This window comes from Diadema antillarum, unplaced genomic scaffold (assembly GCF_040938485.1).
Source record: "Diadema antillarum isolate AM-2024a unplaced genomic scaffold, OU_Dant_1.0 seq00000425_RagTag, whole genome shotgun sequence".
Taxonomy (NCBI): Eukaryota; Metazoa; Echinodermata; class Echinoidea; order Diadematoida; family Diadematidae; genus Diadema; species Diadema antillarum.
In genome coordinates, this window is record NW_027271407.1 from 137,306 (window position 1) to 157,980 (window position 20,675).

The window sequence follows — 20,675 nt, forward strand, 5'->3', positions numbered from 1 at the left end:
CACTGAGGCAGATAAAGTGTTTGTCCATTCTCTTTTCTCATACAAAAGAAAACACGAAAAAAAATAATGATAACAGTAATAATGATTATAATATCATTACTAATATATGGGACTTCTAGGCGCCAAATCTATCTAATAGTCATGATAATTAAATGCTCTACATGCTCTAGGCACAACCATGTGCAAGATATGAATCAGGTATGCATACAGGAACATAAGACAAAGAAAATGACAAAGTGAAACAGTACAGGACATATCCGGTATATGAAACAATGCTGACCAATCATTATAAGCTAAATCAAACAAATACTTCTTGAGATTATTCTTAAATACTTCAACAGAATTACTATTCTTAATGAATTGAGGGAGTGATGAGTTCCATAAAGAAGACCCAGCGTAAGCAAAAGTTCGTCACCCCCACAAACCATACACACACACACACACACACACACACGCGCGCGCGCGCACACACACACACACACACACACACACACTTTGTGTGAAACCTGGGGATATGACAAGAAGACCAGAGTTCTGAGAACGTAGCGGAATGAAATAATCATTCGGATTGACCTCATTTGCCATAAGAACAGCATAAGTTGAAACTTCATATTACTTGAATCCGCTTTTTCTCATCGTTGGAATGTCTCCCAGCTGACATGAAGGAAATATTGGTTGTTGTGGCCAATGATGCAGACCTCTTATAGTGCAAAAAGTGACGTAGTGGGATGCATGGGACGTCTGTAAAACAAGTAAATGACCCATAAAGTCAAACCTGTCTTAGCGGCTACCTGCCGTATACGACCACTAAAAACAAGGTCATGTTAAAGACCCTGTCTTTAGCGGCCACTTTTTCGTCTCCCTTGGATGGCCTATAGACAGGTCTGACTATTGTGTATTTGAATAATAGCTGGGGTCTAAACATTCGAGAATTAGATGACAATGTACATCATGATGGCAACTGAATGATTACAGTGTAAAGAAATAGATTAATGTCCTAATTCAAATATTAAAGTCAATCCCACGCTGTTGGATATCTCAATTCTAGTATGAATATAAATGTTCGGGTATCAAATATGAATTCATACACAGGGTCTTTAAAATGGCTTTTATCTCGGGGGACTGTTGTTAATGGCAGGTGGTCTCTGAGTCAGGTTTGACCGTATTTACTTGAAATAGGTTCACCTTACCAACCTCACTAGTTTTCCCAGGTTCCACCAATTAGTAGTTTCAATTCAAGAACTTCATTGTGATATCGAGCAAGCTTTAACCAAGCTTTCGGTTGTGAGGAAATAACCTTTGTCGTGAAGCGCATACATAAACTATAATTGCATTAATAAAAGCAGGACCACAGGTGTAATAATTTGTCCAAATATGTTACTCATCTTGACGACACACTATTCTTAGCTCTCCTATAGCTTTCTTCACGTCGTCTGACAAAAAGAAAAGGCTATCAGCACACAGCCACCGACTGAATTTTTCTGCCACCTCCTTACGTCTGTGTTACAACATGCAGACGCTTGTTTGAAGTGGGACTTCAAACAAGTGGCACTGATGCATAGTTGACGAGATGTCCTACGCATACTTCAATGTGCGTCATGTTACGTAAGGCCAACATGAGTATTTACTGTGAAACAAAGATCTCTAGGATCGCAGTTTACTTTCTCGTTTCCAGACATTTTCTCTTTTTCAACGTCTCGAAATAGAAAGGACAACCTTTTAGAGCCGCTGTTGTTATCCTTGTATCTGCTCTAGTTACTTCGGAGTCCCATACTGGTTTCATCATGTATGCTTTAACCTATACATAGTGCTAGGCACGATACGCTCACCCATCGCAGTTTTGTCAACAAATAACACACATTCTGCGATACTTGAGTATTCAGAGGTAAACGTTTGTTACGGTCTTAAAGTGTAACCCGGTCTTAAAGTGTAACTCGATGCCTAGGCTTCTGAAAATGTGTCGAGCGATGCGTATGCAGCGGTCGAGCACATATTTCGTTGTGCCAATCTCCCATGGGAGAGAGGCTCAGTGCCAGTGGTCCTGTGGTGCAGACTCATTTACGACCAACAAGGGTGTGTGCCTGCACACTAGCGGTATATCATGATAAATAATACATTTGTCATCATCAAGCACGTTCATTTCAATTCAATTCAATTGAATTAACTTGTTCTTCAACATGATATAAATGAAATCTTTAAAGAATACAAACTACTTAAAGGCAAAGGACCTTACCTTGTCACCAACGAAATGATAAAATTCATGTCAAACTATTACAGATTAATAACACGTAATGAAGAACGTAGGAGTTCACTAGAAAGCAATAGCTTGACATGTACTCCTCAGAGTATAACCTTTCTAAAGAAATAGATTAGAGGGCAACTGGAGAGAGGAAAAGAAAGGAAACAAACTTCTTTTTTTTTTGCACAAAGAACTAAGGAATGAAAATAGTTACTATACAACGCAGCACACCACATCTCGAGACATACGAGCACGGACAATATGCCTGTACTTCATAATATAATAGGAAGGGGAATGCAGACATGAGCTATAGGTTTGATACATTAAAAGAAAAAGAACAAAATGAAGAAAAAAGAGCAAAATCAACGATAAGTAGAACAATTACGTTTTTTTTTTCATAATGTATTTCTTATTTTGTTTGTAAGATTTATTAATTTTTCTTCAACATATTTTGCTATAAATTGTGAATCAAAATCATTTTCAGCGTTCAGCGAAATCTCAGAAAATATCAGATTACCATGTACATGATTTAAAGGGAAAAAAAGAATGAATGTGCACAATGATTCTATTATCAAAATATGTTGCATTACCAAAATTAATGTGCAAATAATTACATAAGAAATTATGGATTTTTTTTGTATACCTTCTTCAATACAATGTAATAAGAACCAAATGATAGAGCTAGGCAAATAGTATAGTTGAGTTAGAAGATTCATGTTAGATTATGGCGGTATCCAGGTGTGTCCATGGTAGGGGGAGGTGGAATTTTCACATTTCTAGCATCTTCTTGAAAAATATAATCATGACATATACATCTCAACTAAACTTAAATTTGGGAGATAGCATCCCTGGGTAAAGGAATCCCACTTTGTTTGAAGGGGCACCAAATCCAAAGACCTCAACATACGGGACTGTTTGAACAAAATACACCCAAATCTTCTCCAGAACCAGAAGTAACAGAGCTGATGCAATGCTATATTAGAAGGTGAATGTATGACTGATTTCTTTTTATTTGCTATGTCGGATGGGGGCGGGGGAGGAGGAGGGCGGCGTAATGTTCATATTTTTGACATCTTCTTGAAAAGATTTTTTACTTTACATGGCAGGTAGCATCCCCAGAGTAATTCAACACCTAACACTGTATTGTTACATAAACAATGTAACGGTTTTGCTGGCTTGTAACTCTTTTTTTGTGGACTTTTATTTGCTCAATTTTTGCCTATAGCACATTCCTGACTGTTTTACATCCCAAAATGAGGAAGGTCCTCTGTGGTTTTTCACTTTGAAACCCCAGATGGTGGCCACTGATGCAGCGAAGGAAAGTGATTTCATCATTTTTATTGTCTTTCTTTTTTTTTTCTGATCGGTGAGGTATCTACTGCTTGTATGGTAAAATCCACAATTTTATCTGGAAATGCAAACTTCATTCCCCATGCTTTCACTTTTCTTTTTATTTTATCTCTGCTTTCTTTCTTGATGATTTCCTTATTTCTCATTTGCAAAATTAGCCATGATTAATGGTGAACAAATAAGTATGTTTTCGAAGGTGTTTGTTGATACATTATACGAAACAGAAACAACAATAAATGATATGAAAAGAACTGCTCACATAGGACCTGACGTGTAGGCCTACATATTGGTATCTGCTCCACGTAATGTGCGGTTTATTGCACATGATTGTTCTCGAAAACACCCCACAAAATATCCTGCATACAGAAATGATCATCCCTATTGTGATTATTAAGTGTACAAACATTTTACAAGTCACTATGATAAGCAAAAGTTGCTTGGTATATCAAATACTATTGTAGAGGTTTTAACATCTACAAGTATCATATTGCTGCTTAAAGTCATACAAGACACTCGCACATCACGCGTTAACAACACACTGACACGAGACACTCACATATATCAAGTTGTACCATGGAGCTACTAGTAGCTCCATGGTTATACATAGATTAGCTACCAAACCAAATTGTGAAAAGATGGCAATTTTCACTTCTTAAATTTAGGTTGCCAGTATGATGGTTTGCACACATACCTGTCATTCCACCCCCCCCCCTTTCAGTGCTATTTAATCCGTCATCTCCTCATCTGTCATCCACCTCTTCATCTATATAACGCCTCTTAAGAAATAAGCGCACTTCATATTATAATGACGGAATCTCGTAAGTAGGGAAGAAAATTATAATATTTCTTTATTTATGACATGTTGAAATATAGGCATGCAAAATAAATGTAATTTTTCTATTCTAAAACCATGGCAAATATAAAAGTTCTGATATAAATGAGTTGGTAAGCTTTCAAAATATAATGTGATTCTGCTGACAGTCGCTTATGCACACTGCACAGTATACCAAATCCTTTCCGAGCAATAAAAAATGTATCTTGACATGACGTGCATCATACATAAATAAGGTTGGTCACCTCAGAGTGACAATACATGTGTATGTACGTTTTACAGTGTGCAATAATCTACTTTGATAGTTCAAGGGAAACATTGCACACACGTATGTTATGGAGCCCATTTCAGTCCCCTCCTGAGCATTGTTTGGGAGGGGAGGATTACCACACTATTCTTTTGAATTACACATCGACAGTATATTGCGTCATATGCCATCACTGATAATGCCCTTTTCGACAATGCAATGCATATTATATGTTTCTAAATCTGCCCTCAAAGGCTCTAATGTGTAAGATTCCATTATGATTACTCAAAAGCTGAGAAAATATCTTTAGCGAATATTTATTAAGACACTGAGAACAAAAAGAGCAAAAACCCAGCCTATTACAAATTCCGAATTTGCTTGTGTCTAATGGTAACAGTGAACATTTACATACAATATTTTTGCACACTAATGCATCAAATAAAAAAGGAATTATATGAATAAACAAATACTTGCTGATAAAAAGCTGAAATACCCGTGAAATCGTGAAATAAATGACTATAGAAATGGCAAGATTGAAACCTTGTCACACTCCCAGGTACAATGACTCTCCAAAGTAGATATTTAACAAATGTTTAAATAGAAAACTTTTCATGGAGGATGCTTTGGTAACTTAATGCAACAGATTATTAGTTTATTTAGATACCGTCACACACTACTACAACAAATACAATACTACAGCTTGGAATACCAGAATGCTGAATAGGTCAACTGGCAGTGGAATAGCTGGAATGTAATTAACATATTATACATGCATGTATACATCAGAAATGGCAAGATTGGGAGACTTGCTACAGTCCCAGTCAGAATGACTTCCAAGTCACAGAGGTTATTTGGCAACTGAAAACAACTCAAGTTGAACATTCATCGATATGATTATAGTCCTATGTACAATCCATTGCTTTTTATATCATCACACACTACTACAACAAGTACAAAAAAAAAAAATGAGTCTGGAATGCTAACGCCGAGTAGGTTGGATTTGAAATACTGCAGTTGGAATGCCAGCATCACCACTGCCTCGACACGCAAATGACTGTCCATCTTCTTGCCATTCGCCGAGCCTTTCTTCGCCATCATCATCTGATTTTCTGCCTGGACGTGGTTGACACTGACACTCAAATAGCGATGTAAACAGGAACAAACACCACAATAACAATACTCTGCAATTCATTTTCGAAACTTTCAAAGTGCAATTCTTATAGCAAGCGAGCGGAAGACGGAAAGAACTGGCTGATAACGTACTCAAAACCACGGATGGTGTGTGAGCAGACGACAGAAAGAACTGGCCTACAAACTTATCCAAAACCACAGGTGGCGCTCTATATGCGAGACACATTTTCAGAAGCGTAGGCACCGAGTTACACTTTAAGACCGGGTTACACTTTAAGACCTTAACAAACGTTCCCTCCTTGTAACGTAAACGGTGATTCTCGAGCGTCACATAGACCGAAACAGGTGGAAATTGGGATGATTGTCCATTTGCAATCCCTTTCTAGAAACGCATGAAGTAATGCAATGCCATGAGTTAAAATACGTTTTGGCTTTCGCTTTCTCTCTTTTTGCATTATTATCGAGTTTAGGGTTTGTGTACTTTGCACTTCGGTACATTTTTAAGGTGTCTGAGGCAAGAATACTTTTTGACATGTGGAATGTGATAGGAATTCATATAAGATCAGTGTCAAATGAAATCTTGTGCCACAAACTGGCAACATGTGACTTTGAAAGCAAGTACACTTGTACAGGTGCCGTCATCTGTCCTGTTTTGGACAGTAGCGCGAATGTTTCAAGACACTCTTGCTCGTGATTCATCATGCCACAAGCAAACTCTCCCACACACACACGTATACGCACACACTCACGCACACACACACATACACACACACACGCGCACACACACACACACACACACACACACACATATCAGATTGCATTACATTTCAAATGCGTCACAGTTGCCATACGACTGGCTGTCAAAGCTAGAGAGCACATGTGCGATACCGGACGACAGTTGTTTTCGTGGTTCTCTCATACCTCCTTGGTTCTACCCACAAAATACTTCACGTATACTCCTATACGCTTCAAACCTCGGACCAAAAAATGCAAAGTAGGAAGATAGAAAAAAAAACACTTACACACAAAAACCTGAATTCTTGCCTAATCCCAAACGAGTATTTGATAAGCTCCGGAATAAATATTAAGGTTTTATTTACCTACACCGTTTTCCACACTGGCCTTATTCCTTAGGATAAGTTTTGAGCAAAGGAAACACTTGTGTGCTTTCCTTTCACATTCCACGATAAGGGCAAACACACAAAGAACGAAAGTTAGACGTCGCATATTATTTAAACTCTACACCCAACGCTGTTTTGTACCAGATGACTAGCTTTCCAACAGCATACAGGCAGAGTACAATTGATTGTTTAGAATTAAGAAGTTTGTGATCCCAAGAGAATGCCAACAGATTTCCTATAAATACTTTTGTATAGTAAGCATCACAAGTTCCCACTTACGGCCATGAGACTTTAAAACAGGGAGAGTGCGATTTACCAGGAATATATTGAAAGTTTATTGAGTATTGCGAAGTATTTAGAGTGCGACTCAAGAAATGAAAGTTTCAGGTTTCTCATCTTTCAAAGTAGCAAAGAAGCATACATCATTAAAAAAGCAAATATATTTAATCCATCATTTTATTTATTCATTCGGAAAGTAAAATCCTCGAAATTGGAAAAGGCTTCCTTCGTCACATATACATGATCCGATTGTTCTTTGGTTTTTACATAATTAAAGATGCTATAACAGGGGCGGATCCAGAAATTCCGTAAAAGGGGGAGGGGGCAAAAAAGTATTTCTAGTGCCGCTTCCGGGTTTCATCGATTGACAAGCAAGCAGAAATAAAGGTTGCCCACGCGCCGCCTTTTTTTCTTTTCATTTCTTTTATTCTATAAGCGAGACCCCCCCCCCCTATCCGCCATTGCTATAAATGTGTTAACACCCACCACCCCCCCCCCCCTCCTCCTCCCTCTCACCTGGCCTGATAGGTACGATTCCAGATCGGGCGTGATCTTTGAAGTTTTGCTTTATAGCGAATTGAATAGCGACACCTCTCGAAACGTGGTCCCATCTGAATGCCCGTGGCAGATATTCAAGCCACTTGAGATAAGATATGTCCAAAGGCAAACACAGAATTCTAGATGTATAGATAAATGAATAAATATTTGCTAATAAATACATGATGAATAAATTCTATCAATGTCTATTCACTCATAACAATTCATTGACGTACATGAAAACAGTATTCTTTAGATTACAATATGCTGACTTTTTTTATCATAATTAGCCAGATTGATATGAGCAACTTTATAGAGGCGTTATATGTTTGTGTGTCATGCTTAACGAACTTATTACCTTTTTCCTCGTCCTCTGCATCCTCCTCCTCCTCCTCTTCTTCCTTCTCCTCTCATTCCTCCTCATCTTCTTCTTCTTCTTCCCCTCCTCTTTTCTCATCTATTTTTTGACTCTTCCTGAGCGAGCAGTTCTTATTCCTTTGCGGCCTTACAAAAATTTAATTGCTGTGGGATTCCAAAATTGTTGTATTCCTTAATGCAAAACATTGTAAAGAGACTTAAGGCCACAAGTACACATATTCACAAATCAGAACATGATCGTGGGTATATTTTCTTTGTTCGATATGTTCATGTATTTCCTTAACACAACCCCCTATGTCAACAACGAAGCAGCATGATTGATGAATCCGGTAAATGTCAAAGATTTAAAGGTGTCACATTCTCCCGGCCATTTTTTTCCCTTTGTTTTTTGACAGAAAGTGGACTGGAACCCCCGTCATTTTATGTCGCGATAAACAATAATTGTTTGGACTGAGAATGTCAAGAAGCTGTCGTGAGGCGTAATACGAGAGCAAGTGTCACTATATTCCGCCCGTCATCCGATCACTTCGTAAAACGGCGCAGCGTACGTCAAAGTCCCGGAGCACATTTTATCACGTTTTGCTCATATAAATCGAATTGAGATGCTCTTTCCTCTTATTAAAGGCTGGCACAAAGTCCGTTATCATCAAACAGAGCTAATCGAGACATTCATTGGTGCTTTTTGCCACGTTTTTACTGTGGTCATCTAACGCATTGATACGTATTTACAGAAGAGATCAGTTATAAAATGACAGGAAATTACGATCGTAAAACTCAAGAATTGAAATGGGGCAAAGTTAAGAAGTATTTGTGATTTAATTCAACTAAAAACTATGGCATTGTCTGAATCAGTGAAGCAAAGATGAAACAGCCGAACCCTACTATGTGAAGTAGTATGCAAATGAACGTGTAGATGTTTAGATTAGAAGTTGAAATTGGGTTTGGAATAACCCGTGCTTACATGACTTTTGGATGAACAGCAACAAGGAGACGGGTCGAACTTGCTGGATTTTGATGTTTTTTTAATCCCTTGTGATAAGATTTCTGTTGAGGGTTTTTGTTTTCACATGCATCGCCATCTATACCTCCGTATTAGGCAGAACGCTTTGATATTGTCAAACTTAGATTGAATTCAATTCATATAGGGAAAATGCAATTACGAGGTTTTGGTTGGTTTATTTGTTTGTTTCTTTGTTTCTTTCTTTGCTTTGATCATTGTATTGCCAACACTTATTCTATTTTATTCGTTTACATTTATTCCGTCATATTCAAACAGGGTAGTCTCCTCAGTTTCTCAACTGCTTTCCAGGGAACCCTGTGCATAATTACATGATAAACACTGGAAAACAATAGGCTTCATAAAAATCACGTACAAGTGTAACTTTTTTGTTTTCAAAAAATTATTGATTTCATTAAAATCAATCATAAATCAACCCATTCTGGGTGTAACATGAACATAAAAACGGTACAAATGCCATTCAAAAGACAAATCCATTACCAACTTATACTGCCCATCATCTCCCTTCAAACATAACAACTCGATTATAAATCAATCCTACTGACCATTTCTTCACGAGAAAGTATTGACATGTACAAAAAAAAAATGTATATATATATGTATATCTTTGACTATGGTATACTTATACTGCCAATCATCTCTCTTCAACATAACAACTCGATTATAAATCGAGTATGTAAGGGTATATATATACAAGGGTATATACATAAAAAAGCAACAAAAATACGTTATACAAAACTAGAATGAAATCATTTCATTGAAATCAAATCCCCATCCCCCACCAACCCCGATGCACTCAAACCTATCCCACACCCCCACCACAACCCCAAACACATACATCCACAACCACCACACACATACACCCCAAACACCAACACACATACACACCAACACCAACAACGCACATACACACATACACCCCACACACAAAACACACCCGAAGCGATACCACCTTCCTTCCTAATGAAAACGACTTCCAAATGTTGATTAATACATACAACATACAAGCGTGTAATGGCCGTATGCAGAAAAGCATCGTCCGCCCGCACCCAAATACCGCTCCAAATACCCATTCAAATTCACCAAACAAAACTCATCAAACTCCTAGCTGCGGACAAAATCCTATAACTTTTACACCACCAAAAACTTATCCCTCCCCGCGCGCGGCCAATGACACATTATATTGCCTTCACCATTGATAACTACACTGTACTAATAAAAAGAAAAAGAAAACAAAACAATATTTAAGCTCTCGTTTCAGAAACATTTTCCCATTTCAGCAAATGTAATCCCAACTTATTTCTTTTTATAGCAATTTCTTTTTCTTCATCCCGAAAACTTATTATTCTTTTACAAATTTCCTCCAAAGTAGGAATTTTTCCCTCCGACCTAGATCTAAAAATGATATATTTCTAAATAAAAATTATTGTATTATAAAAAAAATATAATATATAACACACACACCCACACACGCCTTAACACACACACACACAACCACACACACCTTAAACACACACAACCAGACACACACACACCCACACACACACTCACCCACACACATTATACACTTTTAAAAAGATACGAGACTAGTATACAGGAATCAACGTGGATGAAGTGAATTCTTAAAAAATGCAAACATAACAAAACTGTGTAATTACTGTAATGGCACATACCGCAAGTCAAATACGATAAATGTGTTAGTAAGACAAAAATATTGTAGAAATGAAAACACTCAAAGACAATGAAAAACAATCAATTCATTATCATTGCTTGCCATTAATTGTTTTCTTTTGGTCGGAATCTAATGTAACTTCCAATAGTTCTCCTTGTTTGACTTCGCTTTTGTGGTCTACGTCCCGTTGAAAATGGGGAATAGCCTCTTTTTAATTAAGATTCACATTTTACGTGTTTTTAGTAAATCTACCAATACCGTCCCAAACCAAAGACTATCTTATTGTTAGTTTGTTTTTTATCACATCCGTTTTTTCTGCTGTTATTCCACGTCGTACACATGGTACATCCCTCTTTAATGATTGACAGTAGCGAGCAAAGGAACCGAGGAAAGATGACATTTCTCAGTTGCATTTTAACGACCAAATATGTTTTAACCTGGTCTTGCTTGATTCATGATTTGCAAAGAGGTACACACGATGCGTGAGGGGATCATGCTAAGGTAGATGAACTTTTATTTTTTTTTTCCTTTTCTGAGACGAGAAACACATAGAGATGACATACAAAAATGGAGAGAGGGGGAGAGTAAGTGAAAGTTCACAGATCTTGTTTGATTTCCAGCTCAAAATAGCTCGTCAAGTCTAAGGTGACATAATATACGGCGACGTAAAAAAGGACATAAAACTTAATGTTACCAATGTGGTTATTCCTCTGTTTACCTGCTTTGTGGGTTTTTTTATACTCTTAGAGTGAATCCGCCACTCTCATGGTGAACATAATATATCCCACCCTGAGAGAGCTATAAAATGAAATTACAAGTACCCGGTGTTGAAAATGAAAAATTTGTAATACGCCTGTCTTGACCTCAAGATGATTTAGGCCAAGTAAAAAAAGAAAGTAGTTTCTCGTCCGGGTTTTTTGAGCAAGGCGATGAGGGAGGTCCTTACTATTTGATATCTTACTATTTTTTCGAGGATTGTCAAAATGAAAGTAATATGTGTGAATATTGTGATATAAACCACTTATCATTTGAGTGATGCACAATTAATACCAAATCTGCGTATATTGCTGTTTATGCATGACAAGTATACCAATTTAACTACACTGTGACTGTATTCATTCAGTCATATCAAGGGTATGGAAAAAAAACACGTTTTTTTAACATAAAATATACACATTTATGCATCACTTGTTGAACCTATGAATCCAACCATTATCTCTGGAAATGCATAGCATTATTTTTGCCTGTCAACACAACACAAACTTACTGAGTTAGATCTTTTCTCATATGAAAACTTATTCGCTCAAGGATTTAAAATGCCGCAGACAGTATACTGCCAATTGTCAACCCTGTGAAACAACCACCTGATTTCCTTTTTACTGAAAGACAGAATACGAACCAGTTGAATACTACCGGGTATTTTATTCACTATTTAAAGCCGTTCGCTGTGCACACGTGCGCTTGAGATCGGTTCTCTCCATCACTCCACGATTTTTTTTTTCCAGCTCCAGAACGCATGCTATGCTGGCTGGCTGGTCTCCTCTACTACAGGGAAACCCCGTTATAACGAGTTCGGTTAAACGAGGAACCGCTTAATTATAACGAGGTGATCGCGTCGGTCCCGTTTTCCTTTGCGTGTAATGGCAGAAAGAATCGGTTATGACGTGTTCGGTTATAACGAGATTCCGGTTATAACGAGGACAATTTCGGTAAATCATGATAAAGAAAAACATAAACAATTTGATCGGATACAACGAGGTTCCATTTCTTGACCAAATTGCCGCTTTCAAACACGCGACAAATGAAACATTGGAAACCGAAATCTCGCTATCCACGTCTTTTCCCGTTTTGCAGAGAACCGTTCCTTCCATGTTTTCTTCTTAATCACGCGATAAGACACAGTAACACCTTCCGATGTTCCTACTAATTATTAAACATAATCATTCGGTTTTCTTTTTCGCGAGAAACGCGTGCGTGATATGAGGTCAGACCACAGCGCAACGAGAAAAAAATAGATAACGCATTCAAAAACTTTTCATGTAGCGACAATAAAATTTGACCAAAAACGGACAATTGGAATGCGTGTGCAACTCATCATTATATCCTTTCCAATTTTAGTTCCGACTTCCAGTTCTTTTGCTGGTTTTGAGCAAATATGAGTTTGGATGATTAAAGGCGAAATAATAAAATCATCGCCCCGATCCCGCCGGGTGACAGTAGCGTTAAAATAGTTGAGTAACGCATGTTAACCTATATACTTAATCGGTGTTCAGAAAAAGAAGCAAACGCATTTATTAGTTTGAACAGATCTGGATTTGTTCATTATCATTTAACAAATGATAATTAAAATATGAGTGTGTATGATCAAAGCAGAAATAATTAGTGAAATCATCGCGATCCTGCCAGGTGACAGTAGAGTAAAAATAGTTGAATAACGCATGTTAACCTATATTAATCGGTGCTCGGAAAAAGAAACAAACGCATGTATTAGTTTGAATAGATCTGGATGTGTTCATTATCATTTAACGAATGATAATTAAAATATGAGTGAGTATGATTAAAGCCGAAATAATGAATGAAATCATCGCGATCTCGCCGGGTGACAGTAGCGTAAAAATTGTTGAATAACGCATGTTAACCTACTTAATCGGTGCTCGGAAATAGACTCAAACACATTCAACAGTTCAAGAACGGATGTACAAAACGCGAAGAGATTTTCGGAAGAAAATAAAGAACGCATTTTTAATCCCTTCGAGCGCAACGGTCATACATTATATAAAATTACACCCAAATGATTCATGAAATTAGCGAATTCCCGCTGGGCACCAACAGCGTAAAATACCTCGCAAGTTAGCGGTAAACAACGCACGTATGTTACTCTGAAATCATCGCGATCTCGCCAGGTGACAGTAGCGTAAAAAAAAAGTTGAATGACGCATGTTAACCTAAATCAGAAAAAGAAACAAACGCATTTATTAGTTTGAATAGATCTGGTACAGATTTGCGTAAACAGGATGACAACCTCCCACATTCAATCCTGTCACATATTTTCAAGAACGGTCGTACAAAACGCGAGGAGATTTTCGGAAGAAAATAAAGAACGCATTTTTAATCCATTTGGGCGCAACGATCATACATTACACATGTGTACAAGATTACAGACGAAATGATTCATGAAATCATCGCATTCCCGCTGGGCACCAACAGCGTAAAAATACCTAGCCATGGGCGTCACCAGGGGGGGTGCGTTGGGTGCGAACGCACCCCCCTTCAGATCCTAAAAAAAAAAAAAAAAAAAAAAAAAAACAATCTGCGAGCGACCTCAACGCCGGACGCTAAATAATTATTCTTTTCTATCTTTTTTTATATTTTGCACCATGGACACACACACACACACACACACACATACACACACACACACAAAAGAAAATCGTCGGCAAAAACAATTCGCACCCCTGGTTCTGGCAGCACTGATTTTATAATGAGAAGATTTTCTTGCTTTTGAAAGAAAACAAAAATGTTGCCCCCATAAAAATATTGGAAGGCAAGCGCACCATTTGCCCCACCCCACATAATCATAATTCCCGCGATGAAAAGATTTTCTTACTTTTTTGTTAGAATCTGTCCAATTATTTCACCCAAAAGCAGTGGCGTAACTACGGAGGGGGGGGGGGGGTGCGCCCCACTCCCAATCCGCTGGTAAAAAAAAAAAAAAAAAAAAGATTTACCGAAATAGTAGTTCAAGTGTTAGTAAACTGCTTTTGAATGAAAGGGTGATCCAGAAATAAGATATTTTTCTATGATTTCTTTTAACCATAATTAAATAGGTATATAGTGTGAAACATTGTTCAAAAAGCCCGGACCCGACAAAAGATTGTGATTCCTGGTTGGCATTCTGCATATACAAGCAGGATGTGCGCAGTGTACTCAGTACATCCGAACGAAGAGTCGCTACAATGTTGCGCAGTGTGATGTAGAGTGTACACCTTTGTACCTTACGCTTCGTTATATCAAAGCTAGATCATTGCATTTTGCAGTGTTGCTTTACATACTAGTCTACGTAAAGATGTCTTGCATTGCCAATAAAAAGACTTGACCTGGGCTAATTTTTCCATGTATATGATACACACACACAAACAAACACGCACAATTAGTTTAGGGGATGCTCTAAAGTGCAGACTTTGGACACCATTCCCCGCTTGGTCACTTCGACGCCACCTCGCTGGTCATGATACCTCCCCCAGTCATGAACATAAACCCACACCCTGGACTACCAGTGGCGGATCCAGGGGGAGGGGCGCACCGGGCGTCCCCCCCCCCCCCTTTAATTTCCAAAGCGAAAAAAAAATAATAAAATAGCTGCAAACGGCAGTTTTTGGACAGTAAAATGTCAAAATTTTCAAGCTCGCTCGCTCCTCTCGCTCGCATTTAGTCATAATGCCATTCTCCTGAAGTTGCTGCCAGTAATTGCCGGCAGTTGCGCCCGGTGCGCCCCCCGCCCCAAATTTCCAAAGCGAAAAAATATGGCTAAGAACGGCAGTTTTTGGACTGTAAAATGCAAAATTTTCAAGCTCGCTCTCTTCGCTCGCTCGCATTAGTTGTTATGCAATTCACCTGATATTGCTGCCAGTAATTGCCAGCAGTTCCGCCCGGTGCCCCTCCCCCTTAATTTCCAAAGCGAAAAATATGGCTAAGAACGGCAGTTTTTGGACTGTAAAATGTAAAATTTTCAAGCTCGCTCGTTCCGCTCGCTCGAATGCAATCATTATGCTCTCCTGATATTGCTGCCAGTATTTGCCAGCAGTTGCGCCCGATGCGCCCCCTTAGATTCTAAAGCGAAGAAATATAGCTATACAAACGGCAGTTTGTTTGTTTTTTACTGTAAAATGTCAAAATTTTCAAGCTCGCTCGCTCGCTCGCTCGCATTTAATTGTTACGCAATTCTCCTGATGTTGCTGCCAGTAATTGCCGGCAGTTGAGCTCGGTGCGCCCCCCCCCTTTATTTCGAAAGCGAAAAATATGGCTCCAAATGGCAGTTTTGGGACTGTAAAATGTAAAAATTTTCAAGCTCGCTCTCTTCGCTCGCTCTCATTTAATTGTTATGCCATTCACCTGATGTTGCTGCCAGTCATTGCCAGCAGTTGCGCCCGGTACGCCCCCCCCCCCCCTCCTTTATTTCCAAAGCGAAAAAATATGGCTCCAAATGGCAGTTTTGGGACTGTAAAATGTCAAAATTTTCAAGCTCGCTCTCTTCGCTCGCTCGCATTTAATTGTTATGCCATTCACCTGATGTTGCTGCCAGTAAGTGCCAGCAGTTGCGCCCGGTGCGCCCCCCTTAATTTCCAAAGCAAAAAAATATGGCTACAAATGGCAGTTTTGGGACTGTAAAATGTCAAAATTTTCAAGCTCGCTCGCTCGTTCGCTCGAATGTAATCATTATGCTCTCCTGATATTGCTGCCAGTATTTGCCAGCAGTTGCGCCCGATGCGCCCCCTTAGATTCTAAAGCGAAGAAATATAGCTATACAAACGGCAGTTTGTTCGTTTTTTTACTGTAAAATGTCAAAATTTTCAAGCTCGCTCGCTCGCTCGCTCGCATTTAATTGTTATGCAATTCTCCTGATGTTGCTGCTAGTAATTGCCGGCAGTTGCGCCCGTTGCGCCCCCCACCCCTCCTTTATTTTCAAAGCGAAAAAATATGGCTCCAAATGGCGGTTTTTGGACTGTAAAATGTCAAAATTTTCAAGCTCGCTCTCTTCGCTTGCTCGCATTTATATATACGGAACAATATATACGGAACTCGATACGGAACAAACTCAAACTGAATGATGACAAAAGTGAATTTATGATAATTGCATCAAAACATCTGGCAGCAAAGGTCCGTAGTCAGTCATTACAAATTGGATGTGTCAATGTACAATCTGTGTCAAATTGTAGGAATCTTGGAGTTTATTTTGACCCTGAAATGTCAATGGCGACACACGTCACAAACACATGTCGATCTGTATATTTGCAACTACGCAATATTCACAGTATCAGAAAATCCTTATCAAACAAAGTTGCAGCCTCTGTTATTCATTCGTATGTTTTGTCTCCTATTGATTATGGAAATGCATTATTGTTCAAGGCTTCATCTTACCAACTGGCCAAACTACAGCGTGCTCAGAACTCTGCTGCTCGGGTCCTCAGTGGAACATCTCGCTTCTCCAGCATTACCCCAGTTCTAAAAAATCTTCACTGGCTACCAGTATCCAAGAGGATAGAGTTTAAAATTCTTCTTCATACATGGAAAGCAGTACATTCTTCAGCTCCAAAATATTTGCAAAACCTTGTTTCAGAATACGTCCCTGGCAGAAATCTCCGTTCATGTAATAGTAAACAATTAACAGTTAAAAGAACAATCTCGACTCTCGGAGAAAAAGCCTTTGTTTCTGCAGCCCCATCTCTCTGGAACGCTCTTCCACTGAGGATCCGATCAGCAGAGACCATTGAAACATTTAAAAAGCTTTTGAAATCACATATGTTCGCATCTTGTTTCGATTGAATTTTCAACGAATTGTTCATTGGTGTGTATATCTCTACCTATCTCTTTCTTCTTTTTCAACCTTCTTATGTACAATTATGACTACGATGTATGCTATTGTTTTCATAATTACGTCCCTCTGCGCCTCAGAATAGGATACTAGATCGAAGGCGCATTACAAATGCTGTACTTATTATTATTATTATTATTATTATTATTATTATTATTATTATTATTATTATTATTATTATTATTATTATTATTATTTATATATATAATTGCTATGCCATTCACCTGATGTTGCTGCCAGTAATTCCCAGCAGTTGGACCCGGTGTGCCCCCCTTAATTTCCAAAGCAAATAAATATGGCTACAAACGGCAGTTTTTGGACAGTAAAATGTCAAAATTTTCAAGCTCGCTCGCTCGCTCGCTCGCATTTAATTGTTATGCAATTCTCCTGATGTTGCTGCCAGTAACTGCCAGCAGTTGCGCCCGGTGCGCCCCCCCCCCCCCCCTTAATGTACAAAGCACTAAAATATGGCTATATAACGGCAGTTTTTGGACTGTAAAATGTCAAAATTTTCAAGCTCACTCGCTCCCCTTGCTCGCATGTAGTCGTTATGCCATTCTTCTGATATCGCTGCCAGTAATTTGTCGTTTCACTACCGTCATTCCATAATCCATTTATAGGGGGTACAACCCCCTCCGGCACTTCCACACGCTCCCCCCACCCTTGCTCGCTCCCTCGCATACTAACCCCCCCCCCCCTCCCCCCCCCCAAAAAAAAAAAAAAAAAAATGAAATCCTAGCTACGCCGGTGCCCCTTCCCCGCTTGGTTTCCCTCAAAAAACAGTAAAAGTCTAGGGATTGAGAGCTTCCTATATTCCAAATGACTGTCCAAAAAATATCGTAAACATTTAGTGTCAAAACGCACCCCCCTTGAAAAAAAGCTGGTGACGCCCCTGCTAGCAAGTTACGGTAAACAAGGCCTGTATGTTACTCTACAGTATATATTTGCCCCCATATTTGCGCTGGTGTTTAGAAAAAGCTTAACAAACAAGAATTACAGTAAAGAATTAACTTATCATTTCAGCCTCTATTTCTTCGTCTAATTCACAAAATCTCCCTTTATTCTCTCAATAATAACGCTCAATAATTGTGTAATAACAACGCAAAGGATATGTTTAAGTTTCATTGATGGGTATATGACGTCATGCTTATGTTTTTCTTTGTTTTTAATGAGTATGGTTATAACGAGGTACCGGTTATAACGAGGTAATATCGCCGGTCCCACGGATCTCGTTATAACGGGGTTTGTGGTTACATTGCGCAATCAATCTAGCAGCACATGAAGCAGGCAACAGCACGAGAGAAATGTACAGAAGGTGCTCAACGTCCTGTCTACATCACGACGTACCGAGTGCGCTGTACATCACAGCCCAGGCCCGCCCATGCACCAACTACAGTTCAACTGCTTTGTGGGTCATTCCTTCTTGCCGAGCTCGCAGTGTGAAATGCGTGCGTTATTACATACGCACTACAGAAGCTACAGCTGTACTACAGCTAAGTATAGGACGCAAGGCGTAATTAGAAATAAGACATCACGATTGGTAGGTGAATTGCTGATTTTTCTTTTCGGCGGCCGAAAAAATAGTAAATATCAAAAAAGTCGATGCGGCAACTGAAAATCGATGCGGGCGGGGAGCGGGCTGGGAAGAGAATTATGAATTTCTTGGTATTTTCAGCGCCATTTTGAAAATAGTAAATAGTAAAAAAATCGATGCGGCGGCCAAAATCGATGCGCGCGAGGACGAGAAACTGGTTTCTTTTTTTACTTGGCCTTAGTACCATGTCCAGCCGTAAAAGATCTCTTCCAGTAATGATTATAAGTCAATCTTGTAGCTGTGGAATGAAAATAAATAATTTTATTTCACTCTAAAGATTACAACTTGACACGCTGGGATTGCTGTTGTAAAAATTACATACCGTGTCAATCGAAATAGTTATTGGGTGCTTCTCTTTTTCCCTTCTCAAAATGTCATACTTTATCCAGGAACTGATTAAAAACGAATGTTCCATAATACATGAATAAATGAATGAATGATAAATAAATAAATAAATAAACGCACAGAAGTACTACAAAACGATAAAGTACAGCATGGGTCCCCGACTGACCTAATTCTACCCCGAACTTTGCGCTGTGCACGAACTGGGAATCGCTAGAGGGATACCTTCATGGGGTGAGCCCTGCTTGACGCCCGCTCATGGGATGACTGTGTTTCGAGTGAGTTTGATAACCTAGCAACTACAGTATGTGTTGGGTGTGTCCCAAAACGACTTGTGATCGGTAGGCTGTCGCGCGTAGAAATTTAATAATCATAATTTCTATTTCAAATCCTATTCCAAAGCATGCGCTGCGTCTCAAATATAAACATGTGTATGATTGCTGTGACACAGTCCAAACCGAAGTATGGTAACCCCCCCCCCCCCCCCGGAAAAAAAAAGAGATATAACATGTCATATACATAGGTTTTCAAACAGGGTAACAAACCTAGAAAATACATCCCATCCCCTCCTTAATGCGAATTTCTTATATCTAACAGCAAACAGTGACGTGTTTACGAAGGATGGAAACTTATAAGAAAAAAAAAAACTTGATGGAAACATAATGTTTCGCATACAAGTAGTGATGTCAGTCAGTATCTACATTGTGAATAGTACATTGTATTATCAGAATACTACATCTATCTTGATATGACAATAATGATGAAATTTTACAGTCAGAAGTCTCCCATACACTTGGAAGTGTCGACAAACTTTCGTTTTTATGTTGATCCAAATGACAGAAATTAAAATTTTTAATGAGATTATCTATGTTGATATAATAGGCGTCTGATGATCTAATCAGTGTGTCTCTCTTTGACATCTTCTCAAAAGGTGCGTTTCTCATCCCCTACGTCATATTTCTGTTCATCGGTGGTATCCCATTACTCTACATGGAGCTCTCGCTGGGACAGTACCACAGGGCTGGTGCCATCAGTGTCTGGAAGATATGCCCGCTCTTTCAAGGTAAGTTACTATGGTAACGTGTCTTGACAGCACTCATCCCATGAGCCAATCACTAGGTCACTTATACATATTTATGTGTTTGTCTCTGGACATACTTAAAGGGATGGTACAGTATTGGTGGAAATGAGAATTGGGCTTTGAACTTTTTGCGAGATACCAAGAAAACACTTATGATATAGTACAGAGCACACCGTTTTAAGATAAATTCAAAGTTTATTTGATGAAAATTGGGTTTAGAATGACTGAAACATCCAAAAACAAAGTAAAACAAAGCGATCGT

At 38.8% G+C, this 20,675-nt stretch overlaps 1 protein-coding gene across 1 annotated transcript in view; it reads left to right on the forward strand.

Moving 5' to 3' along the window:
• Window positions 1–20,675, forward strand: part of LOC139732487 (sodium-dependent noradrenaline transporter-like) — a 64,073-nt gene that overhangs the window by 11,573 nt on the left and 31,825 nt on the right. The window contains exon 4 of the mRNA XM_071643350.1: window positions 20,264–20,395. Within this exon, the coding sequence (XP_071499451.1) occupies window positions 20,264–20,395 (132 nt within the window). The remainder of the gene's footprint in view (window positions 1–20,263; window positions 20,396–20,675) is intronic.